Raw genomic sequence first — 27126 nt, 5'->3', positions numbered from 1 at the left:
ACAAGCTTTAAGAAGCCTGGAGTGTCCGAAGGCGCTTGGCCTTTTATGGTGCCACACCTCCTCCAGCCACCTTTCCCAGCCCGTCCCCACGTGCAGCTTCTTCTCATGAATCCCAGTCGCACTGAACCTCCCTACGCTCCCTGAATTTGTCATGAACTGTCATATCTCTGAGATTTAGCTCCTGCTGGTACTTCTGTCCAGATAACTTCCCACCTGGCTGGCCTGGGGAATTCATCTGAAAAAGTCCAAGTCACCTTCCTTGCATTCATTGACACTAATGTTGATACACATCCCTACAACTCACCTTCCAAGGTACAATCACTTGTTCCCTCACCGCTGTCCCTGAGCCCTTAGGTAAGAGCACCTGTCACAGCCCTTTGGCTGGATTTGTTTCTGCCGCCAGACCATGAGCACCTCAGGACAAGGGAAGTGCCCGTCAGCTTTGTAATTCCATCACGCAGCCTGGAACTCTGCACATGGGTGCTCAGAAGGAGACCTGTTGATGATGTGACCCTCCATGCATCTAACTCTTTTTAAAAAGAAGTATGTGGTTCTTAAGAGACAAGGGATTGCTAACTCAAGTAACCTAACCTCCCTAGGGCTCCTCTGGGGCCCACGTCACCTACCTTCAGAACATCTCCGGACTGGAAGCTCAGCTCGTCCTCCCCCGAGGCCGTAAAGTCAAACTTGGCAATGGCTTCCATCTCGTAATGTGAAGCTGGAAGAGAAATAACGTGGTCATTGTGCCTTTCTGCCAGGAGAGGGGCAGCAGAGAAGCAGGTGATACAGAGCAGTCAAGTGGTTGGAGGTCTCTAGGCAGGGGCGGGAGAGGCAGCGCACAGCCAGGGCTTTGGTTTGCAGGAGGCGCGGCCTTTGCTTTTTCAGATCTGGTTCCCGGGATCATTCTCTGAATCCCCAGATGCCAGGTGGAGGAAAAGAAGGCCAGCGACAGCCCTTCCCCTCTCCTTTTGTCTCTGTGTGCCTCCTCTGACCTGTCACCATTTCTGGGGCATCTCTGTTTCCGGAAGATAAGGCCGGCCGGACGACTTGCTATCATGTCTAACTTGAGGCTCCAGTAGCTGGAAAGGCTGTTCTGTAAACACTATTCCCAGGCTGTCCCCTGGCAGCTATATTTAACTAGGCAGTGTTAATTAGACAGATGCCATTTTCTCTTTTACATCTGAATCATTTAAGAGAGTTAGACAGCATTGGCCAGTGGGGAACGTAGTGTCCTCCTGCATGGTTTAAGAGTAGAAAGCATCTGGTCTTAAAGTGGGGAGTCTTGAGCGGTCAGATTCCTAATTTTATTATTGTAGTGTAAGCCACGTACATTTTGGAAATCCTGATTTTAATATTTCTGAATTAAGATACTGGCCCCTCTACTAGTGCATGGGACCCATGTAAAGACAAACAAGGCAATTTATATATTACAGTTAGTGTGAAATGATTTTTTTAAAAAAGGAAATGCAGGGACATGAGAAAGAAAGCTAGTTTGACTCCTGGGTTTGTTGCTGAAGAGCTGTATGATCTTGGGCAAGTAATTAAATCTCTTGGAGTCTCAGTTTCCTCATCTGTAAAATGGGGGTCATAAAATTCAATCAATAAGATTATGAGATTAAATTAAATAATGGATATGAAACGTTACACCATACCAAGTATTATCTGTGTTCTAAAAACAATTTTATGTAATACATTTCCCCTCAGCAAATGTAGCTTGGCCAAAAGCAACCCAAGTTTCCTTCTGATTTCACCCATCTCCTACAAACTTTTCTCACTGAAAGTTGATGCTTTTTCTCCATGGCCATCAAACCTTTCTGTTCTCTGCTAAGACAGCTTACTGTCAGGACATAGTCTTGAAAACTTTTGTTTTGGCATTTGTGCTTTTCAAAATTTGTCTAAGTCTCGAACACTTCATTTAGATTAGTTAACAACTAACCTTCACACCTGACTTTCAGTGACCTGTAAACTGGGACCACAATTATCCTCTCAGTGGGAATTTCGGCCCCAGTAGGTAAGATTTGAGTAGTAAGGCAGGTGGCCATGTGTGGGAGGGTGCAGTGAGTGGAGATGAGAGGAGTCAAGTCAGTTGCAGCAGTGGTGATAGCAAGGGCCTCGTTCCTCTCATCTCCAACATTTGCTTGGTCTTCCAAAGGTAATTTGTAGAGATGAAAATTATCAATTCCAAAGATACTTATTAAGCAAAAACATATCTCAGGAGCCAAAGGAAACTGTCATCGTTAACTCTCTGAGCCAGAGAGTTATTGTTTATTTCCAAACAATACAAATACACTTCTTATACACTTTCTTCAAGATCTGTCCACCTAAGGCAAATTAAAATGTTTGTGACCGAGGATGACCCTTTCAACATGAAGGAGTATTCTGCCTTCCTCAGTTAAAGCTAAATGCCTTTTCTGATTTGACTCACCCCATTACTTTCACATGCAAAGTTCATCCTAATTAAGGCCTTGTCTCCAGTTTTCAGGGAGCAGGCTTCTGTGTATGGGTCACCGACAAGGTAACAGCAGTGGACACGGTCCTCTCAAGAGATCAAATGTCAGGTGGGGAGCCCTGAAAAGCAAGACCCCATTTCTATGCAAATTCACCTTAATAAGCTGGATGGAGACCCCAGGAGGGCAAATGCTAAACATATTAGAAAGTCACATAAATCAGAAATGAAAAAAACTAGCTAAGGCATGCTGTAGATATGACCTTGAGCTCAGGAAGGTCTTTCCGACATCACATGTAGCTCAAATGAGGCTTGGGTGCTTGGCTCAGGCTGGCCTGTAAGTCTCTTCCATGAGAAGGCCGAGGCCGAGGTAAAATGGCTTCCGCAGAGTGGCCCTTTTCTCTGCTTTTCCCCCAGGAGACAAGCAGTGTGGCAAAGCTGAGACACAGGCCTTTCACAGAGCTCCCCAGCTTATAATATTAATCCTGACTCAAAAATTCCAATTAAACATACCCAATCTTCATAAAATCACTTTGAAGAAATGTTTTCATTTCATTTCCATTTGTGAAGCAAAACAAGTTCAGGCATTGTTTGGCAGGAGGGAGATGCTCAGGAGGGGGTGGCAGCTTTGCAAACTCTTCCTGAGGTGAGGTCCTAATAGCAGACGACGGGCAAATGTGCCACCTCCAGAGGTCAGTCTTCTATTTGGTCACAAAAATGCATGGAAATGTATATCCCATCCCATTAGTATCCATTAATTTTAATTTTTAAAAGTTTTAAATGACCACCAGAGAAAAAGAAAACCAAAGGAATATGTTTATTCAGTGTTTAGCTACTTATTTTATAACCTGTATCTGCCATTGCTACAGACTGTTATCTGGAAAACAAAAAATATATATAATGGAAATAAAAAACAGGTAGCAACAATCCGAGACAGAAAAGAGACAAGCGAAGAGAGAGGGAGAAAAGGTACAGCATCAAGAATGCACTGAGCTTTCTTGCTGCTTTTGCAATTTCATTGCTTCTGACCTCAGGGGGAGACGAAGGGAGAGATGCCTCTTCAGAGAACCTAACAGATGGAATAAATGTTCTTTCCCCTCCAGCGCCCAGCTTTAGATGTGGCTGGTTTGGTCAAGCCTTACGTTGTGAGAACTGGCTGTCTCGGGACGGCCAAGCCACCTCCATCAGCCTCCTGCAGGAGACATGACATTTGTCCAGGAAGCCGCCTCAGACCCGTGCTGTGGTCTGGCCCCTCAAGGTGGTGCCGCTTCTCAGCAGCCCTCCTCGCCTTCTCTCACTCCCCCCTTTACAAATTGCACATAATACCCATTAGCAGCTGCAGTCCACAGATCCCTTCACCACGGGGCAGCTCCACACAGGTCTGCCCCAGGTGTGATTTTCTCTGCCCTTGTATTTCCATTTAAGCTTCTTTCACCGCCAAAGAACGTGAAAAATATTCAGACTGTATAGAGGGAATGCTATCTATTTTTAAAATATAGTCACCACAGAGGAAGAAAACAAAAGCCATGAGACAGCTCTTTAAAATAACCCCCACCGAAAACCAGACTAAGTGGATTTGTCCAGGAACATACTTGCAGTTTCCATCAAAATGGGGCAAAAAAGCTCTTGAACCATTTAAATTCCTCCTAAGTTGCCAAGGAATAGCCAAGGCTTCTGTTTTATGCAGCTCTTAAAAAGAGCAATTGCGTAATATCTCAAGGCTATGCAAAGTTTCAGGCTCCAGACCCAGCAAAAGAGGGAGACGCATCCTAAAATGAATCAGCAACAGCCTCTTTTGCCGGGAAGAGGAGAGTACCAATTTGAATACTTACATGACTTGCTCCAGTTTATGTTGTAATTCAGGTAAGATAATGTCTTAAAAAATGAAGAAGATAGAGGCATTGCTCTTTATATTTGTAGCATATTTAAGGACATCAGCAGCAAATGTAATTTTGATTTTCTTGTGCATGAAATGAAGCGTTAGAAATAGTGAAGAATTTACTTTTTAAGACTTTTGCTGCAGCTACCAAGAGGAGCTTAGCAAAAAAGGCAAAATTATTAATATACCTCCTATCTAGCTTTACATAAGGCAGACTTAGAATCCACAGCCTTTATATTTATCAGGTAAAGCTCCTCTTGGAATAATGAGAAGGTAGCATGCTCTCTCCCCCCATTGAATTGACAAGGTCAGCTCAATTACTTTTCAGAAGTAGGAAACCTTACACTGCCAGGGGAAAAAATGATTATAGCTAAGCCTCACTGTACACAATAGGTGTGTTCTTGAAAAGTTATGAAAAGAGTATTTGTAAATGGAATCATATTAGCATGCGTTATGGAGGCTCACATAAAGGAGCCCTGTGGTGAATCCCTTTATAAAATAAAAAGAAAAATTTGTTATGCAAATAATTACCTCTTAATTTTTCTCTTTTAAAGTCTGGATTTCATGCATTGAGTCTTAAAACAGAACACACCTGTACATCCCCTCCAGCACCACATACTAAATAAATATTAGTTTCTCTTTTTTAACCCCCAAAACACTAGAAAAATTTCTTCTACTGAGATATAACATTCTACTTTGGAGTATATAGACCAGGAGTTGGTTAATCTTTGCTGTAAAGGACCAGGCAGTAAATATTTTTGGCTCTGTGGTCTTTAGGGTTTCTGTTGTAATGACTCAACCATGTCATTGTAGCTGGGAAGGCAGCCTTAGACAATAGTGAACAAGTGGGTGTGCTGTGTTCCAATAAAACTTTATTTATGGGCATTGAAGTTTGAATTTCATTTAATTTTCATGTCACAAAATATTCTTCTGATTTTTTTTACTGTTAAAAATGTAAAAACCATCTTAGCTTCTGGTCTGTGCAAAAACAGGCAGCGGGCTGAGCTTGGCCCACTGGCTGTAGTTTGCCAACCACTGGTATAGATGACCATATCTATTGCCTATCTTCTATAGATGAACTTCTTGAGAGGAAGGACTGTAGTTTAGTGGACAGAGCGTGGGCTTAGGAGTAGACAGACCTGGATTTGAATCAAAGATGTTCCACCTACTCCCTGAGTGTCCACTTCCTCTGCCTCTCACGGGCTCCATAGGACGGTTGTGTATTAGTGTGCATAAAGAACCTGGCACGTAGTAGGTGTCCAATGAATGGTGCTGGTGGTTATTATGTATTCTTAGATTCCCCACAAGACCTAGCCAGTGCTTAGTAGGCATGCAGTAAAGGTTTGTTGAGTGAATGAAAACATGATAAATGACCTGCCATCAAAGTGAGGACTATAATTGATTTCCTCAGGGAAGGGGCAGCAGACAGAAGGACCCATTTACAAGGATTAATTAATTTCCCACTCAAAGGTGACCTGACTTCTTGGCAAACTCAGTCAAAGATAATGAAACACACAACCACGCTAAGACGTCTGATTTATTTAATCCAATAGAGGGCAATGGTGTACCCCAAACCATCAATTCCATCGTAACTTTTCTTTGCTTCTTGAGTCTGTATAACCTTTATCTAGACAGGTTGGGTGACTGTCCTCATTGTCTCTTGTGAATTTTAAGGCATATAAACTTTAACATTTCAAAGAGTCGAAAAGTCATAAAATACAGAATTGCTTAGACGGAAAAGAATTAGAAGTCAATTTCTCTACAGTCATCTGATGCTTAAATTCCTTCTGAGCATCCTGGAAAGGTGTTCCCCACTCATCTCAAGGTGAGATGCTTTGGATTCCAGATTAACGACTCTGGGTTGAAACCTTCTACTGCGTGTTTTTCTTTTTTCTGAACCTTAGAGTTCTGGTAAGGGCCTTTCTGCCTTACTCTCTGCAGATTCCCACTTTCTCTTTCTGGGCATTGGACAAAGGACGAGCCATTGAGGAAAGTTACAGATGGCTCAAGCATTTCTAAGCAAACGAGCGACAACTACCTTCTAGCTTACCTATCGGCAGCTGCTTAAATATTCTGCTAAAGACCAAAACCAATCTATTCTGGAAAAGAAAACAGGAAGGAAAAAAATTTTTTTTAAAGAAGGCTGGGCATGGGCAAGAGACTGAGGACTAGCCTTTCCCCATTTGGGGCTCTCAAATTGCAATTCTTTTGCGCAGTTCTCATCCAGCAGAATCCCTGTTTACAGGAGACTTCAATCAACTGGCCATGTTGGCAACAGTAACCTTCTCACTGAATGTCTAACAAGACTTAACTCTTTCTTTACTGTGCCCGCTCTTGAATTACTTCTAACTCATCCCCTGGAGTCTTTACAATAGAGACCCTCAAATCCTTTTCTAGTAAGATCCACCTTCTGCTTTCTCTTGTGACTTGAATTTGTGGCCAGCTGCAGAGGGTGGAGTGGGACTTGGAACTGTAGCAGCTACAACCAACTCAAGTAGGGCCATCTGGCTTCCCCCACCTGGCTTGCACCAGATAAGCCAACAGATAGCCACGTACTTGGATGTGGCCATCAGGAGCCTCTACTTACAGCCAACAGTCCCTATGCTTATCTGGATTCCCAAGTCAGAGGTGCAGATTGTTCCTTTTTGCATTCAAGATCCCAGAGGAATAAAGTCTTCTCAAGAGGACCTGGTCCCTTTCCACAGGTGCCCCCTCTAAGGGACATAAACATTTCTGAATTTATTGCAACAAAAGTTAACAAAACAAGCAAAGTATACCACACCAAATCATTTCTTGCTAGCTGGCTGAGACTTTGCTACCCTCTAAAAGTCTCCACATTATGTGGTTTTGCCCATATAGGACATTCTTGTTTTTCTCTTTTCCTAGGTGACTCATTATTTCCCCTGCTAGGCCCCAGGAAAGGATAAATGCCCTGGCACGAGTGGCAGGGGTGAACACGTGGAACTGGAGGGGCTTCAGCAGTGGCTCATTGGCTGATGCCAGTCTGGGAGACGGCAAGGAAGTGGTCGTGCCTAGGAGCCATCATGGTGCTCCCCATCTCCCAGGCATGCCCGTCCTGTGCGCAGGTTGCTCCCCACACAATTCTTCCTCTCAGCTTCGTGTCTGCCGAAAGCAGCAAACAGAGCTCTCTGACCACAGGTAACTAATGGGCAGGTGGTTCTTGAGTGAGATTCTGAGCCGTGGGCCAGGATATGAATTCTCACCTCCTAGACAGGCTGAGTCCATAACCACCCATGGAGAGGCTGGCCTCTCTCAGCCAGTGCACCTCCTGCTGTCCCTCTCTAGCCCCCTAGGGTTTCAGTCCCACCTGGGATCCCTAGCTCACCTGGACCCTTTGGCCTTGCCTTGTGATTTTTTTTTTTCCTATTTTCCAAATGGGAACCATCTCCCCAGTTGGAAGATACTAGGTTTTCAGGTTTAGAAGTCAAATAAATATAATATTTTTCAAAGGCTTACAGACAAACTTTATACAACTAGAGAGTCCCTTTAAGTCCTCTATATCCTTATTTAATCAAATTGCCATTCTGCAGGTCCCTGTCATTCACCATGGATTATAGAGATAGCATTGGTTTCAAAGATGTTTTCTCTTTTTAATTAGCTCCTCTTTTCCTGCTTAAGGATTTTGGTCTTTTTTTAGTGTGTGTGTAGGGGGTTGGTCAGAGGAGAGGAAAATAGAAGAGGGAGGAGATGAATCAGGAGACTGGTCTCCTGAAAGTCCCTTCCGCAATGCCACCTCATAGCTTAAGACGAAGAACCATTGTGCTCTTCCTTCTTTGGATTCTTCTTAAAATTGCAATAAAATTCACATTCCTTAAATGAACCATTCAAAAAGGAACAATTCAGTGACATTTAGTCATTCACAATGTTGAGCAACCACCACCTCTGTCCAGTTCCAAAACATTTCATAACCCCAAAAGCAAATCTTGAATTCATTAAGCAGTTACTCCCCATTCCCTTTTCTCCCCACCCCTGGCAGCCCCAATCTGCTTTCTGTCCCCATGGATTTACCTATTCTAGATACTTCATGTAAATGGAATCATATAATATGTGACCTTCAGTGTCTGGCTGGCTTCTTCCACTCAGCATAATATTTTGATGTTCATCCATGTTGCAGCATGTGTATATTGTAGCCTGAATCAGAACCTCATTCCTTTTAATGGCTGAGTAACATTCCATTGTATGTATATGCTGCACTTTGCTTCTCATTCATTAGTTGATGGACATTTGGGTTGTATCCACCTTTTGGCTATTGTGAATAATGCTGCTATGAACATGCATGTACATGTATTTGTTTGAGTCTCTGTTTTGAATTTTTTGGGTCATCTACCTAGGAGTGGAAATTCTGGGTCTTACCTTACTTTCGTTCAATCAACTCCAGTCCAATTTATTTAATTTAGCTTTTTTTTTTTTTAGTTCAAAGCACATCACATAAAATCTCATTTGTCCTTGAATTTTTTTTCTGTAATAAGAGTATCTTTTCCTTTAAGCGTAATGTACTCAAACAATTTTTTTTCCCCTAACTTGCCACTGTCAGCAGGGTGAGGCTGCACAGCACAGTGAAAAGTTCTTGAGATTTGGATTCAGAGGGATCTGGTTTCAAATCTCAGTCTATTGCTTACTTGGTAGCTGGGTAATCTTACAGTGTCTAATTTATCCTCTCTGTGCCTCAGTTTCTTCAGGAATTAAGGAATAATAATCATCTACAGAGTTGCAGCAAAGAGGAGGTAGAATGATTTGCTCATCCTTGTTGTTCAACAATTTAGTGTCCCTTTTTCTAAAGCATTTTTGCATTTCAGTTATCTGCCATCCTTTTTCATACAGAGAAAAAAAATTCCAAACCAGTTTTTAAAAAGTGTAAATCCGCAAGCGTACACTCCTTTTCAGCTTTTGAGCTGTTTTCCTCACCCTGGGCAAGCGCTAGCTTCTCTCTACCTACTACAGCGTCCTGATTGCAATGGTACCCAAAGCTACAAAACACTGTAATCAAGACAACTCTGTAAGAAAAGAGTGAAGACAGCACTAGCTAAGGGGAAGTGGGGAAACGGAAAGGTTGAGAAAGACAACTGATTTGGCGTCTAAGCCTTGTAGTCTCTCATAGAGCTCAGTTACTGCTTGATTATCTTTAAATGGGAAGCACCATTACAGCTGTACATGGATAGTGCACCAATGCAGACTTGTCAATTCCAGAACAAGAACCAGCTAAGAATGAGTCGCCTCATTGATATGGTCTATCATGTGCCAAGGGCTTTACCAACAGTCACCCTATGCAGCACATACCATTATCACCCACATTTTATAGATGGGAACCTGAGACGAGAGATTAGGGACCATGTCTGTTGGCTCCAAAGACTGTGCTCTCTCTCCTTCCCTATGCTGCCTCTGCTGGTGCTACCAGTTCAGGCTAATTACTAACTAGCTTGGGCCCCTGAACCCTCCTGGGTGCTGACCTTCAGCCAAGAAGTTGGCAGGAGCAACTCTCACATACCTACAAATTCAAGCGCATCGCTCCCTGGGAAAAGAGGCAATAACTGCATTGAACATGGCCGGTCTGGACCAAGCCATCATGGGTTTCAAAGCAAGTGCAAAAAAGGAAACAATCTCAGTTAATAAACTCACAAACTGCTCTTCTTTTCCCTTTTTCCCCCTGTTCTCTCTCTCTCCTCTTCATACTTCCCACCTCCCCCCAAACAGATGTCAGAGTTTTCTACCTTTCCCATCATCCACTTTCCCCATGGTATATTCTGCTTCTTAAAAGTTGTTTTTCTTTCTCCTTGAAAAATCAATAAAAAACTTACCATGGACCTAATTAGAAGAAGTCAATCTAAAATGCTTGTTTCCTAGTCTCTTATACTTTTCTTATTAAAATGACACAAAACATTAATTGAAAACAACAACAAAAATAAAACAAAAAAGCCTTCCGAATCTGATGAGAGATGTTACTTTTAGTCCTGCTCTACCAGGAGATGACAGATCTTTTGCTATTTCCTCATTTTATCCTTATTGTTTCCTAAAGCAGTAGCAATTGTCTACAGAAACATCATGAATCCTACCGGCAAAACCCAAACATAAGCAAAGGCTGGTGGTGGTGATGGGGAGGACGTGAGCTGAGAGCAAGAAAGTGACAGACAGAAAGACAGACATTTTATAAATCCCCAGACTTCGTTTTTTTGTTTTTGTTTTTTCTTCCACTTCCCATTTTCTAGTCTCATCATGATTTCCCTTCAAATATATCCCCAGGATTTTATGGTCCCTTCATGTTCTCTTTTCTTCTCTTCCCTTCTGTTCATTTCATGTTTTTTTAAAAATTGATTTGGGCTCTGAAAGTTTGGCTTAGTTATCATATATTTGAAAGCTTCACCTTCTTGCTCTTTGTTACTCTAGTAGTAATATTGTTTACAAATGCTACACATCTGCTCAATGTCACCTCTCTTTCCCCTCATGGTTTGTGTTCTTTGCTACCTTAATTATTATTTGGACAAAGCACAAAAGCATAGAGCAGATGATTGCATGACCACAACCACTTTAATATTTCTGTCACTTTATATTCCCTAACTCTTGTTTATTATTGGAATGCTGGTCATTTTTCAGTTCCCTGGTCTCAAAGCTTGCAAAAGTAGACATTAACCTCATGTCACAGCTTACCTTGCTTTGCTCAACAACTGAAGAGTTTTATATGTCAAGTCACCCTGTGAAGGTACTAAAAACTTGCCAATGAAAGGGATGATGTTGCAAACTCCTTATAACTAGTCTTTTTTTGAAAAGTTAGATCTTCATAATTTGAGTTTGCTTGAACTGAGGCACACCTCTATTTGCCTTGTTCAAAATAGTTTGCTTTTAAATTGTCAGTTTCAAACATAGGGTCCCAAATCCTAGATTCTCAAAGTGGAAGTATCCCAGAAAGTCCAGTCTATCCCTGAGTCACTGAAATGATAGCGAGTGGGCATGGGGGAGGGGTGGAATTGAAAGGAGTAGGCTAACAACTTTCTGAATTGGTTGTGTTGAACCCAAGCGTCCCCTGATAATTTCCTCTCAGTCTGAATTCTGCCCTAGGAAACAAAACATATCTTGAATATATGAAAATGGAGACCACAAGTTCCACATTCTTGTCTCTACGCTTACAACCCTCCCAGTGTCCTCCCTCTTCTCCATGTGATGGGGTTCAGATCCCTTGGTCTCCTGGTCATTTCCTCAGGTCACATCTCAGTTTTTCAATGTTCTTCTCAAAACGTGTTGCCTAAAGTTGAATCCAATATTCTAGATACGGTCTGAGCTGGGCTGGGTAGAAAGGGACTATTTGCTTTATTTTTCAGTAGAGTTTTTGTAGTTGAGTTACGTTGTTGGCTGTTAGGGAGTTAAGCAACAACAACTACAATAAAAACCCAAGTGTCTTCCAACAGGAAGAGCGGTCAAACCAGGCCACTCCACTCTGCAGTGGATTGTTTTCTGGAGCCAAAATGCAGGGTTTCACAGTTAACCTTTCTGACTTTCTTCTTGGTTTTGTGCTCCCTTTTGGCCAGTTGCTTCAGTCCATCACAATTCCTTTGAACATGGATTTGTACTCCTACCCTCCAGTTATCTCTCCCCACTCTTTTTTTCATAAGTGAACTTAATGACTTTTTGGTCTTCAATCCATAATAAATGCAACAAAAGCTTGGGAGTTAGGCAGAGATGGGTTTAAGTTCTGGATCCTTCATTCAGTAACTGTGACCTGAAGCAAGTTGAGTATCTCTAGACTCAGTTTCTTTACCTAAAAACTCCCTCCAGATTGGCATTAACCCATTCATCACATTCTTTGGTTATCAACTGAACCTACAAGTTACATACTTATCATTCAAATTGTGTTTCTTCATTTTGTTCATTAGGTTATCTTGACAAAATCAACCCAAATGCCTTGCTGACATCAAGCTGTGCCATGCCTGTGGCCCTTTCCTGACATGCCAGTATAAAAACCCCTTCAGAAAAGAAAATATACCGTAACAGAGCCACCTCTTCTTTCAGGGCCATACCTGGGGAAATGCAAAGTAGAAGAAATTCCTCTTTTTTGCTCATTTTCCCTCTTTTGTGTTTTCTGTTCCCCTCTACCTTGTTCTGCCTCCCCTTTTTAAAAACTTGTTGAGTTTCCTTTTAAGTCTTTTAAGTAGGCTCTGTCACCTTAGCTACTCTGCCCCCATTCTCCCTTCGCCCATCCAACCCGCTTGATGGAGCAAAGACCCTTGTGTATTGAAACTTTGACACACACTCTCTGAGGGTCATTCTCCTATTCAGAATTTGTCAATGCTAACCTGTTACCTCCCAGATCCATTCAAGCTTCTCTTGTCATTTAGGGCCTTCAGCAATCTCTCCCTATCTTGTCTCTCTAAGTTGACTTCAGAACACTACCTACCCCATTCAAACATGTTTTAGTGAATGGATTCTTATTGGTCTCATCCTTGCCTCAGAGATGCTTTTCCTTCTCTCATCTAACTCAGGCTGCTGTGAACAGTTGTATAGGCTGTTCACTGCATAAGGACCCCTGGCTGAGACTGCAGTGGGGATAGGGTTGTTGTTAAAATCCATCCCGTGTTCTGCTACTCAAGCTATGAGTTCTGGAGCAGGGCTGCATCTGCTTAGAGTTAGGGGCATATTTTTCTTATTTAAACAAAAGGCAATTGGTCTAACTCAACCTCTCCTTCAAGGCCTTCCTTGGGGACTGCCCCTGTCATACCCTGTGCTCTCACTCTCCGTTATTCATCTGGGGTACTCCATGTACCTGCCCCTTGCCTGGTGCTGCCACCGTGTTGAGAAAGGTGGACAAGCACATGGGCTTTGGAGTCAGGTTGCTGGCGTTAAAATCCTAGCTCTATCATAAGCTGTCTGGGTAATCTTGAGGGAGTTACTGAATTTCTTTGAGTCTCAGTTTCCTTACCTTTAACACAGGAACAATAATAGTCTGAATCATGGAATTTTGGGGAAGAAGTGAAATAATCCATATGAACCACTTAGTACAGTCTCTGGCACATTGTAGGCCTTCAACAAATGTGAACTATTGTTACTTTTATGTATATTTCTCAATAACTCACAACTATTGAGCCACTTTCTGGCTCTTAGGATGCCCCCAAAAAGAAAATGTATACCTCTCTAAGTAAGGTTGCCAGATAATATACCAAACACACGTTAAACTTGAATGTCAAATAAGCAATGGATAATTATTTAGTATATAATAATTTTAGTAATAATCTTAAGTATGTCCCAAATGTTTACTTTCCCCACAGAAATCTCAACATGGTAGACTGAGGTGTTGTTAAGAATAATGGCAGGGAGTCCTTTTATCCTTCCACCTTCTCACCTCAGTCCTCTCTGTGACCCTTCACCTCACGCAGATGCTCCTCTCACATGATTTCTTATATGAAAGTAGGGGAGTAGGTGAGGGTTTAGGATCAGACTTTAGGTCTTGGAACAAAGTCTTTAGGTGTTCTTAGGAAGGTTTAGTTTGCTTGGAGCAGTATATATTTTCTCATCCATATAGCCTGTGAGCCGTAAAATATCACACCCCTTATTTTCTCTACTTTTCTAGTGTTGTTTGCTACTTTTAATATTTTGTGGTTCAAAAGACATTGCACATTCTGGAATACTATGTGTTTTGATAAGTAAGCTTTATATATTGGGATTTCTGTTTTCGTAAGTGAATTTTCTTGTAATCCACATTTGTGGTAAAGCAGGAATCCTCCAAGTCCTCCTACATATTCATATATTTCTCTTGTGATTGTTCTGGCATATCATATAGTTATTTTCAAATTCACCATCCACTCTCTCATATCTATAACATGTCAAATTTTTCCATGTTTGGCATTTGCACCACAGTAAAAAACTCCTGGGCACTAGCCCTAGTAACTTATTAGTAGTCCTATCACGTAGTTACCAGGTTGACATTTACTGGTATCATCCGTGTATCTAGTCCTGACGACACATAATTCCTTGAGTTGGCTGATACCTCATCCTTCCTTTATATGATTTGTGCCTTTCTAGAACCTTGTCTCTTCCTGGAACCATTTTAGAGGAAGTTACTAAACCACAAACAGTACCAAATGTGATTCTGTTTTTCTAATGATCTTCTCTTTTTTATATTCTTTTGCCTCAAATCCTTCATTACTCACTCCTTGCCCAGATTATTTTTTCTCATTCCTGACTCTGTCTGCTTGCCAAGAAGCAGTGATTTCTTCTTGGGCTTGCCTTCAGGTTTCCTGCTGCTTTCCTTCCCTGGGCCCTAAGCCTCCTCATCTCTTGGGTGTACCTCCTATGCTTTATGTATTCACACAATGAACATTTATTGAGCCCTACTCTATGTCAGGAACTGTGCTGAGCATGGAGATCCAGAGTAGACCAGCACGCCAGTCCTAGACCTCAGGCAGCTCATAGTTTTGTAGGACAGATGAGTCAACCAAACAAGGGAGATCAGTTAATAATGTTGCAAAACCTAAAGTGGTCAAGGAGCAGAGAGGATGGGTTCCTAATCCGATGGACATGGGTGCAGAAGAGATCAAGAAAGCCTCCCAACTGAATGGAGTTGTGAGGACAAGGATGTGTTAGTACATTTCCGTTTGGACTAGTCACATTTCAGGTACTCAATTGCACAAGTGGCTAGCGGCCACCATATTGGACAGTGCTGCTCTAGGGTTTCTCTCAGATTCTGCTGTGGGCAATATGGCAGGTGGTGATAGAATTTACTGAGGTAAGGGAATTTAGGAAGAGGAGGTAGATTTGAGAGGAGTTTGAAAGGCTTGTGAGGCATCTAGGTAAATGTTCCCAGTCAGGGATTGAATGTCTAGGTGTGGATCTCAGCCAAAACAGTTGGGTAGAGACATAAATTTGGGGGTTATTTCCATATAGATGGTTGTTAAAACACTGGGTGAGAAGGAGCTCATGCAGAGAGCTTATGCAGAAGCCTTTGGAGACAGTGGGTCGGGGTGGGAGGCCTTGTGCAGGTGGAGCAGGTGAGGCATCTCTCCCAAGGGGAAGGAAGGAGGACAAGGTGAGTGTGGATGCAGGAGGGAAGTTTGTAGAAAAAGGGCAGGAGAGGCAGGAAGCAGGAGGCCTTCTAGCCTGGTGATGGTGGGGGTTCTCTCAGCTCATTCTATTTTCTTCGTCTCTTCTATAGAATATTGAGCCTTAGACTTTCTTCCTGGCTGCTTACAAAAGCTCAGTGTGAAAAGGGAAAGAAAAGGCAAACAAAATATAAATATTTGTCCAGCCAGGGACTAAAACCAAGATCAGCATTCATTTCTTCTAATTGCTATTCCATTCTCTCTCTCTTCCCTTTCTTTCTCTCTCTCTCGCTCTCTTGTTCTCCCCTTCCCCTCCTTTTAAACTTAATATTTTGAAATCATAGTGTCATGGGAAGTTGCAAAAACTAGTACAAAGAGGTCCCTGTACTCTTCCCCCAGCTTTCCCCAATGGTAACATCTTACATCACTATAGTATAGTATCAAAACCAAGAAACATTATTATTACCTGGACTTCCATTTTCTCTTTTACTATCTCCTAGCAGGACATACTCTCTGAGTAAAAGGAATCTAAACAATGTAAGATGTAATGTCCAACCAAGTCAAGAGTTTTGGGTTAAGTTCTGGAGGTTTTAGTCCTATAACGAAATGACATACATCAATTACAACATCAAACACCACCTAAACACCCAGGTCAAAAATATCTTCTTACATGAAATGGACAGATGAATAAATGTACGATCAAGCAACTATTGTAAGATGTTAATGGTAAAATCTAGGTGGCAGATATATGAGTGTTCCTTGTAAAATTCTTTAAACTTTCTGTATGTTTTAAAACTTCCATAATAAAATGTGGGAGGAACAAAATACCTTCTTATAGCTATATGTAGTTTGCCCAACACTGTGCCATTAGACCAGGCCCTTCACAGTCTGCTTGACTTGATCTCGTTATGGAAAACAGCAAAAATGAACAAAACATTCTGTGGTTCCCATCAGCATCTATAATGAGGAATGTGTGGCTCAGAGCAGAAAGCCACGTGCCCACATTTACACTGCTGTACAAACCAGGTCTCTCCAACTCTAGAACTCAGGCTCGATTTATGACACCACATTGTCTCTTGGCAGATGGTGATTTCATACCCTCATCTACACAGCAGAAAACCAGCATATGAGGAGAGACAGCACTCAGACCGCTGACTCCATCCAGCTTGCAAATGGAGAGGATTTCAGAGGAACCATCGTACCCAAAAGGCAGCTCCTCAGGAGATGCTAGGGATTTAACTGAACCAGCTCGTAAAACAAATAGGCCCAAAGGAGACAGGCACATTCCTCAAAGGCAGACTCGAAGAAAGAAGGAGCAGAGAAATCTCTCTGCTTCAAGTAAACAAACCAGCGAGAGAAAATTAAGCCAATTCAAAGCGAACAATGGCTGGCCATTCAGAGAGAGAGAGAGAGAGAGAGAGAGAGAGAGAGAGAGAGAGAGAGAATGGATTTCTTTCTCCCTTGGAAATAAATGAACTCTAGTTCTCAACAACAAAAAACAAAAACATATCTGGCAAAAAGTACATGACAAAAAAAAGGCACTTCATCTATTTACATCTGGTAGGCAAAGGAAATACATATATATTGGTAGCCTGATGAAAGGAGATGGCCAAAGGAGGGAAATTTAAACAGGAAAGGGCAGGTGGTCAGATGTCTTGAGGCAGAGGGATCTCTCTAAGTGACCGTTCTCCTACACAGGCACCTTATTTATTCTGTGTACCTACACCTTCCTGCTTACATCTTCATGTATCACATCTAGGCTATTGGCAATACTATAGTTTTGTTGAAGTCAAGAAGCCAGGTTGAAAGCAGTTTGCAGTCGTGAAGACAGACTATAGGAACAGACACAGGGAAGGGTCCCCTTTACCCTGCTGTAGCCAGAGAAAAGGGTCAGGAGAAGGCAAGTGCTTGGAGGGCTGAGGAAAACAGCTGAAATCAATTTAGCTCCATAAATGGCTGTTATCAAATAGGCAAGGGTGACGGGAAAATGTCATGCATTTGATGGACTGGCCCTGCATTGACCAGAGTTAAAATTTCAGCCCTGAGAAGAGTTTTGTCATCGACCTGCCCCAATAGCCAGGGGATTCGGCCGTTAGTAGCAGACCCCAGCCATTTGTTTGGGGATGAATAGATGCAGCCTGCATTTTGATATCTGTGCAGACACAGAAACAGATGCTACTCTTCAGCTAGCCAATAGGAACAGTCTCCAGATGTGACTTAAACATGTCTCTTCTTTTAGCCGTTTAAATGTGAGAAATTCCTGCCATTTCTAGTGCCCGTGGGGGAGTATTTTTATCAGGGGCTTTCAAGCCCAGCTCAGAGACCCAGCACAGGCATTCCCACAAAAGTTCCAGAAGTCAACAATTAAACAAGCCAGTTGCCAGACTGCCTGGCACAACCCGGCAGACAGTGACGGCAGTCGGTGCTGTCCCAAGAACATTCCCTGCCGTCACCTTGAATAGAAGATGAGCTAAGGAAGGGCAGCATGGCCGATTAAAATGTGATCAACATGGCATCTGTTTTCTCTTCTCTTTTCAGCAAAGAAGTAAATAAGAAAAAAAGGGAAAAGTGAGGTAGGGAAATAAGGAGAGACAAGGCCCCTTCTGGGAAAAACAATTCTAGTCCTGAATTCTCAATTGTGCGTTCCATCTCAGACAGCCAGTGACCCCTGTGCTGAACACCAGGTGACACGTCAGACTTGATCCAGGTTGGAGTCAGGCAAGGGGGGTGGCAGCTTCTGCCTCAATTTTTCTGCTGTCTTCCTTCCCCATTCCAATCATGATAAATATATTTATACTCACTTGCTTATGTCAGCCAGACAATGCTCCCCTAATTGGCAGTGATCAGGGTTCCAGAATTGCTTGAGAGAACCTGCTGTCTCTCTATCAGGCAAAGCAAGAAGGGGCCGCTAATGCAGTCTCCATTAACAATTTCCAGTGGAATAAAAAAACAATCCCCCGACTCGTGCATGCCAATGAATTTTCCAAACAGCTAAGAGTCAGCCCTTGAGGATCTGAGACTTAACACCAACCTGCCCAGCAGAGAATGCTTTTGTACATCTTCCCCACCCCCAGTTCAAATGCTCAAGAAAAAAACAAACAAACATAGCCACTTCCTTCTGCTCAAGGTTCTTTTGGATTTTTTTCTTTCTTTCCCTTTTTTTTTTTTTTCTTTTCTTTACAGGGTTTAGGGAGTTAGCTGTCCTTTTTGGTTCTTTCCTTGTAAATTTCAGGGATATCTGGCACACACAGTTTCCTGCATTTCCTAGTTCTGGTATTTGTAGATACCTATGCAGTTTTTGCTGTGTGTGCATGTTAACGCTCTACATGCATAATTCATACATGCATAATTTGGAGCTTGCGTGCGTAGGTATATTTTGACATTTAAGAGTAATTTCCACAGTGCTGATCACAAGCAGGTGCTCAATAAATAACTAAATGAATGAATGCACCAAAAAGGCAAATAGGCAAATGTCATTCATTCATTCATCAGACACTTGAGTGCCTAGCATGTTTCTGGCAGTGTGCTGGATGCTGGGTATTCAATGATGCATACCCGACAGTCCCTACCCATAAACAGGTAGTTTTAAAACATCATGGAGGCAGTGATAGAGCCATGTGCAGGGTAGCAGGGGAGCTCAGAGTGGGGAGACCTTAGCCCACCTAGGGGAGGGGCTGGGGCTGTGGAGAGTCTCCTGCTGGCGGTAAAGGATTCCAGGCTAAGAGGATGGCACAATCGACGGTAGGATGCAAGAAATAAGAGTACTGGGCAGAGGAACCAGAAGCTGGAGGGTGTTGAGGGGTTGCAGTGAGGCAAGGAGTCAGCAGAGATGAGGTGGGGGACTCAGGCAGGGCCTGGATCCTGGGGAGACCCAGGGACAAGTAAAGGAGAGGAGGTTTAACTATCTCAAGTAGGGCAAGAAAACCTCTATCTAAGGTGCTTGCACATCAGCGGCACCTTCACTTTTCCGTAATTCTTCTGATTCACCAGAATTTGTACACACACACTTCCCAGCAGGGTTTGGACTGACTTCAGCAGCACTGCTGGCATGCAGTCAGGAGATCAGAGGTCACGCCTCACCTGACTAGGGTTGGCTCCTTAGGGGTAAACTGAGTATCTAAGCCTCCTCCCAGCTCAGACACCCTATGTTGCCTCGATTCCCTGGAGTTTATGTACAGACTGCACCTGGACCTACTCCACGTACAAACTGTGAGACTCTAAATGAATGACACCACTTTCAAGCAGCACACAATATCACAATATTGGGTTGTGGAGACAGCTAGGCATATGGGGGCACAATTTTATGTGAATCCTTAAGAAGGAGCCACAGGTGTGTACTGTGTGATGGAGACAGTGTTTTGCCACCACCTTAGGTCAGGCTCCCATTATCGCTAGTCTGCAAGACCCCTGATGAAATTCACAGCACCCTCCCCTGCTGGACTTAGTTTCCCTAAAGTAGGGGTTCTTAACCTTTTTTGTTCCCTGGACACTTTGCCAGTCAGGTGAAAACCAGAGACCCCTTACTAAGTCCATACAGTTAATTACTGTGTATTATTTAATAAATATATCATACCCGCATCAACACTTCCCCACAAGAACAATGTTTTTTGAATTTCAATTCAAGCTCACAGACTCCTTGCTAAGAACCCCTAACCTAAAGCATTGCTTAGCTCACACAACCTTTCTGCTCCAAAACCTTCAGTGGTTCCACTAGACTTATAGCACTGAGTCCAAAGGCCCTAGGGTGGCATTCAGAGCCATGCCCAATCTGTCCCTAATCCTACCTGCCACGACTCCTACTTCAGACAGGGTTCTCTAGCAACAGTGTCTGTGAATGTCTACACTACTGTGCCTTTTCTCACTCCAGCCCCCCACTAAAGGTCCAACTCAAATTCAAGTCCATCTCCTCTGGGAATGCTGTCCGGATATCCCCGTCTTCCTCTGAACCCTGTGTAACACTTACTGACTGTGTCGTTCATTGGTGACTGTTAATTTCACTCTGTGGGTTACATTTTATCGCTCCAGCTACCTTGTAAGCCCCAGAGGATAGTAACCAAGTCTCACCCTTCTTGAAGTCTGTGGACCTAGCACAGTGTCTGGTTCATGAGAAATGTTTGCTGATGATGAGACAACTGAGTAAAATCCATGGAAAGTATTATTATTAATAACAATGTTTCTATGTTATAATGCAGTGGTTCAAAGTTCTTTTTCCTTCTCTTAGAGAGAGCAGTTTGGTGTAGCCATTTTGGAGTAATGAGAATATGAAGCTTTACTCCCACGATTCGTCGACAGTATTTTACATGCGTCTCTCTGGAGCTTAAAGTTCATCCAGGAATGAGTTATTTCACAGATCAAAAGAAGCATATGTGCAATCTACCAGGGGGAATAATCACTCTGCTAAATTTAAAGGGAGAAGCATCTGAACACTCCAGCCTGAAGTAGAAATGGTTTACCATCACATGACTGGAGGGGAACGAGTGACTTATTTAATTTCTGGCCCCCAGTGTTCAGTTTTTATTGTGTGTTCCTGTGAGAAGTACACAAGATTTTTCACAAAAGAGGAACTGGCATTAAATCAATAAGGAAAAATCACAATTTCCTTACTGAACCAACAGCATTTAAGGAAGCTGAGCTCTGCCAATATGTACAACTGTGCAGAATTTGTAACTGGGCAGTTAAAACCACCATCTAAACTGGCAGCTGTGATTTTCCCAGAAGTAGAGCTGCAAGGGAGAAAAATAGCTTTTAAACTTCAGTTCCATTTTTGCAAATTGGATCTGTTAGTGAAAAACCATTTTAAGTCTAGGGTTTTTTTTTGGTTTTGGTTTTGGTTTTCCTTTTCTTTTCTTTCCTCATTAGCAAAGGAAATAACTGTTTCTTTTTCCACATGTGGAAATTCATTCATTTACTCAATAAATATTTATTGAGCACCTATCACAAGTCAAACATGGTTTTAGGGGCTGGCGATACAGATGTGAACAAAAGAGGTGAAGTCCTTGACCTCACGGAGCTTATTTTCTAGTGGTGGAAGACAGATAATAAATAAGTAAAAAATAAGTAGCTATTACTATGTCAGCATATGCTCATGTCTTATATTTGAACATTAGTCAGAAAAGTAAAAATTAAAACTCCTACATGAATCTTAGCTCATATATGTCAGCTATATTAAGTGATAGTTTAGAAAGACTAACTGGTAAGGAATACGTATACTGCTCTGTGTGTGCCATTGACATTTCCTTCTGACCTTCAGCAGGACGTGTGCTTTGAATTGCATTTCTAGGAGATGGATCTGTGTTAACTTGCATCTGCCCCACTATAGCACTCTATGGCACTCTGGCCCTCACTGCCATCCACACCCGAAACCAGAGATTCCTTCAGACTCTTCCCTCTCTTTGCTTCCTCTCCCCCAAATCTGACACCCCTATCAAACGGGTCTCTAAACCCTATCTTTCATTATACCTTAAATTGATCCCATCCTTAGTAAGGTCTCTCCAGGACTCCAGGAGTGGTCTTTTGCCTCCCACCCCGACTCTAGGCTCACAGGGCTCCAGCCCGCCCCTCTTCCGTAGATCTGGTTTGTATTTCCTCTGCTTCCACACCCTCCCAGGGCCTCTCTCCATGCCTACAGGATGAAGCCCAGGCTTCTGAGTCCGGATGCTGCGTGGCCTGGCCCCTGGTGAACTGTGCAGCTTCATGTCTCTGCGTCCTTCCTTGACCTTGGGTCTCGGTCATGCCAACACCACTTCAAGGCCCCTGGCCACACCACAGGCAAATCTTTCCTAGGGGTTTCTTCTTCCTTGAATATTCTCTCTCTCTCCCTTCCACTTAATTCTTGCCATCTTTTGATATGGCTCAAATGTCACCTTCTCTTTAAGGCTTCCCTGATCTATTAGATAGAGATGAATTCTCCCTCCTTTACGTCCCAACAGGATCCCAGCCTCACAATATTGATTCAGGTATCATACTTGTTTTGGATTGAATTGTGTCCCCAAAAGATATGTTCAAGTCCTAACCCCTTGTCCTGTAATATGAAATAGGATCTTTGAAGATGTTAAGAAATCAAGATGAGGCCAAACTGGATTCAGGAATCCAGTTGACTGGTGTCCCTATAAGAAGAGGAAATTTGGACCCAGAGAGAGAAGACTGCCATGTGATGGAAGCAGAGCTTGAGTTGTGTCACAAGCCAAAGAAGGCTGGCAAGCCACCCTCAGAATCCTACAGACTTCAGAGGAAGCCTGGCCCTGATTCCAGACTTCTGGCTTCCAGAACTGTGAGACAATAAATTTCTGTTGTTTCAAACCATCTAGTTGGTGTTTTTGTTACAGCAGCCCTAAGCAAACTAAGACAAAACCTAATACAAGGCATTTGCTATGATCTGTTTACTTGTGTGTTTCTCCTCCCAAACTATAAACTTCTTGAAGGTACGGAGTTCCTTATTTGCAATGTTAGTGCATAGCACAGTGCCTGGCACATAGCAGGCTCTCAATAAAAGATGAACAAATGAATGACTGAATGAATGAATGACCTACAGTCTCTTTGTCTGGCTCTTGCAGAGCTATGTGTTTGAGAATTAGGTGGCTATGACACTATAATAGAGTAAAACCAACTGAACACAGAACTTGACTTGGCTCTTATAACAATGGGTTTTAAACATTCGAGTTAATGGGGTGACAGACGACAAGAAATTCTAAAACCAAATTTTCATAGACAATATTTCTCTGCATACTAAATCTGGAGATGGTTGAGAAGTTCAAACAAATGATTACAGCATGTAAAACAGAACCATTAAGTAATCGGGATCATTTACTGCAGAAGAGAAACTTGAAGAGACTTAATAATGGTTTTTAATGAAAGGAAAAATTGTGCTCCAAGGACAGTTAAACATCCTCCTTTTCCAAGAGCATAAAAAATGAAGAAATGAAAGTGCTTCAAAGAATAAAGTTAAAAATAAAAAGAAACTCAGTGATTTCCTACTGAGATATACATCACTATTTCAAGTTTCTATTACAAATAACTCACATATGCTGAGAGCTCACTCTAAACTAGGCACTATTTTAAACACTGTACCATGTATTGTCTCATCTAATCCTCACAATAAACCCATTTGGGTTAGTTTTAGTGATAGTATTCCCATTTTACAGGTGAGGAAACTGAGGCACAGGGAGGTTAAGTAACTTACTCAGGGTCACACAGCTGGCAGAAGGTGGCACTGAATTGCAAGCCAGGCAGTCTGTCTCCTGCGTCCTTGCTCTTACCTGTTCTGCTTACTGCCTTACTAGTGACTGAAATAGATGCCAGATTTCAAATTCTGAGGAAGGGGGTCTAAAGCTAAGTTTATGAAAGCTCAGTCAGTTCAAGTGGCTAGTTTAAATTTAAACAAGAAAATCCCCGAATATAATCATCATCCTTCATTGCCAGGCCAACTAGCTGCCATGTGGTCTTTTGCTACACTGATGCATATGTGCATGTGTGTGTGTGTGTGTGTGTGTGTGTATGTGTGTGTCTACAAAAGTTAAAGTACCCATCTTCTATTCTGTGTTCTGCAAAGTTGGCCCACCTGGTCTGGTCTTTCTAATGTGAGAGCAAGTTTGTTTTATTTTGTTGTTGGCAGTCACGTACACGTGTGCTTGAATTTATGTGACCTGACATAAATCATGTTGTGTTTAGATATTATGATTTTACCTCTGGAGAGACTGAATTAGTCTTAGGGCTAAAGAGCTGGCACATCTTTTTCCCTGTTATATTTTGCAAGGTGACCTTGTTTAGCCTACCTTGGGGCATAAGCAGTGAGGTCATGGTCAACGCAGAACAGGGGGAGTTTGCCAAGCAGCTCAAATGCCCACACAAAAGAAAGTCGCCGCTAATCTGATCTGCAGAGAGTGATCAGTCACTGAGCTGCACCCCGTCTGCAGGAGGCCTGGAGCCTGTTTCAGGAGAACCAGGGCGGCCCAGCAGGAGGCTGCAAGAAGGGTGTGAATGAGTCACTAGACTTTTCAGGTTGACTGAAATGACTTATGTTGATTTTCTTCGAATTTAGATGTGTTATCAGTGTTCACACATTGGGCATAACGGGAAGAAGATGAGTGAATGTTTTCTTGATAGTGCCTGGCCCTCAGCAGGGTGTGAGATATGGCCTGGCCCTCAGCAGGATAAGATATGGGTTAAGGCGTGACTCTGCAGGAAAGGACTGGGTAGTGTGTGTATCCCAGTGTGTGCAGGGGCACGACGGCTGATGGGTCCTCACCGGGGCACAAGTATACACCCTGAACTGGGAGAAAACACAGTTTGATGGGTAAAAGTGTTTTTTGACACTGTACACAAGTCTGCCTGGGTCAAGAATGACTGTTTTAGGGAATCACACTTCATGTTCATGGTCTGGTATAGAAAGCACTTTGCTTTCTAATACTGGGTACCCACAATAATTGGATAGATTATCGGTGACTTGGTTAAGAGTTTTGTCTCTGGAGCCAGGAGGGAGCCTAGTTAACCCCTCCAGCCTCAGTTTCCTCATCTTTAAAATGGATATAACAACAGAATCTACCTCACTACTAGATCAAATGGATTAATACATGTAAAGTACTTAGAATGGTGCATGCTATATAGCTGGCTTTAAATTTGTGTTTATATTAATATATACATTTTACCATTTTTGTTTTGTTTTGTTTTTAGGAGGTACCGGGGATTGAACCCAGGACCTCATACATGGGAAGCAGGTGCTCAACCACTTAGCTACACCTGCTCCCCTTCACACATCCATTTCAATTTAAACAAACCCACCCAAGAATCTACCCCAATGCTTGCACAAAGTGAAAGTTGTTAAATGTTGAAGGTATGAGAAGAATAGATTTAGTGGAATGCACATATGGATACCCATTCTGTTGGCTCAGTAATCTGTAATTCAGGGACAGGCCAGCAAAACTGGATGTTAGATTTAATTTCCTAAGGAGAAATATTTCAAAAAAAGAGAGTGTCCTGCAGTCAAACATCTCCATAGAATAGAAGAAGGGAATGGAGAAGATAGTATTCCACAAATATTACAAAGGAAATAGCATGAAGAATTGGGCTGGGGATTATCACACATGAAGGACAGGAGTCAGTGACTCAAAATTGAATAAAGAAAGGTGTCTAATATAATCAGAAACTTTAAAACCATGAAATATCTGTTATTTCTGATTAAAAAATAAACGTGAAAAACAGGAGTCAAATCTCTGACCTGATTTTACCTTCTGTTGTTTGTTCTAAAAAATGACAGCTTCAACTTGAAATAAGCCATTTAATTTTCAAAATACAAAGATGAGGGGAGTGGGTGTGGCTCAAGCAGTTGAGTGCCTCCTTCCCAATGGGAGGTTCCGGGTTCAGTTCCCAGTGCCTCTTAAAAACAAAAAAATAAACAACAAACAAACAAACAAAAAAAACCAACCAGGGGAGCTGATGTGGCTCAGAAATTGAGAGCCAGCTTCCCACATACTAGGTCCCAGGTTTAATCCCTGGCCCTGGTACCTCAAAAAACAACAAACAAACCCAAAAAACCCCACCAAAAAAACAAAACAAAACAAAACAAAACACAAAGATGAAAAGCATAATGTTTTAGGAGCTGGTACAGTGTGGCAAGAGTGCCTTAATATTAGGTTGAATCATAGGAGACTGCTACTGTTTGGGTAAAAATGGTCAAACACTGTAAATTTCTTATGGTTCAATCCAATAAATTAAAGCTAACTGACAATCAAAACACTTACATCAAATTGCCTTTTAACTATGACTATAAAGCTAAATTGGTCAATTTCATTGTCTTAGCTTCCTTTGCCTCTCAGAATTTGCTAACTAAATGTTTTCTTAATTGGGTGGTGTTTTTCTTATATTTCTTTTGAAAGTTAGGCCTAAATTTTGCTATACCACCTAATGCTAAGAATGGTCTTAAAATATAATGAACAGAGTGTAGCTTCATTGCAGGTTGCATAATTTAACTGAATCCTCTGTGCTCCTTGTTTGGGCAGTACTGGGAAGCTAATTAATACATTATTAATATATTGTCAAGGCAAACTAGACTCTGCTTGCATACAGAGCCATGACAAGAAAAAATGCAGAGCAGAAATATTTTTGCAATTAAAGAAAAATGTCATTATAATAATGAGACATTATCATGTGTAGAACACAACTCAACATTAAAACACATTACTGACTTGCAAAAGAGGTAAATGGTAGGATCAAGCAAGGTCTCTCTGGATGATCCCAATCATTTAGAGCCTGATAGGGGCATCCAAAGTGCCCTGTAATGAACTATCAATGGCAACATTTTGGGATCCCAGGAATGAAGACATTTATTATTTGTATACGGTTTTATGACAGTTGGGATGGGTCCCAAACTTAGGAGTACAGAAATAACTGAGCAGGCAGCATGAAATGGTTTTTAACTCAGAAAATAAAGAGGTCCTTTGGCTGCAGAAGCGATGGGAGTGTTCAAAGCAGAGCATGAATCATTGCAACTCCTTGGGCCTTGGTTTTCCCATATTCGTTAACTTCCTCCTAGAGAGTATTCATCCTTTATAATATCTGTTGTTGCAAGAATCAATGGGATATTGGCTAAAAAATGCAATGCATTTCTTGGGGGAACACGCTAGAGCTATAACATGTATTATTTTGGTTTTGGTTGACCAAGAGCTGTGGCAGCAGCTGAATTGCTAAAGCATAGTTCTGAGAAAATAGAGTTGCTTTCATTTTTCAAACAGAAGCAACACAACCCCCTTTATGTGTTTGGGTTC

General features: G+C 42.1%; 1 protein-coding gene across 1 annotated transcript in view; it reads right to left on the bottom strand.

Moving 5' to 3' along the window:
• GRAP2 (GRB2 related adaptor protein 2) overlaps positions 1-27126 on the bottom strand; it is a 63269-nt gene that overhangs the window by 22364 nt on the left and 13779 nt on the right. Inside the window, exon 2 of the mRNA XM_004447831.4 lies at positions 627-718. Coding sequence (XP_004447888.1) covers positions 627-704 — 78 coding nt within the window. The 5' untranslated portion in view covers positions 705-718. The remainder of the gene's footprint in view (positions 1-626; positions 719-27126) is intronic.

This window comes from Dasypus novemcinctus, chromosome 12 (assembly GCF_030445035.2).
Source record: "Dasypus novemcinctus isolate mDasNov1 chromosome 12, mDasNov1.1.hap2, whole genome shotgun sequence".
NCBI lineage: Eukaryota > Metazoa > Chordata > Mammalia > Cingulata > Dasypodidae > Dasypus > Dasypus novemcinctus.
The sequence above is the reverse complement of the archived record's forward strand: the minus strand, read 5'-3'. Positions and strand labels throughout refer to the sequence as shown.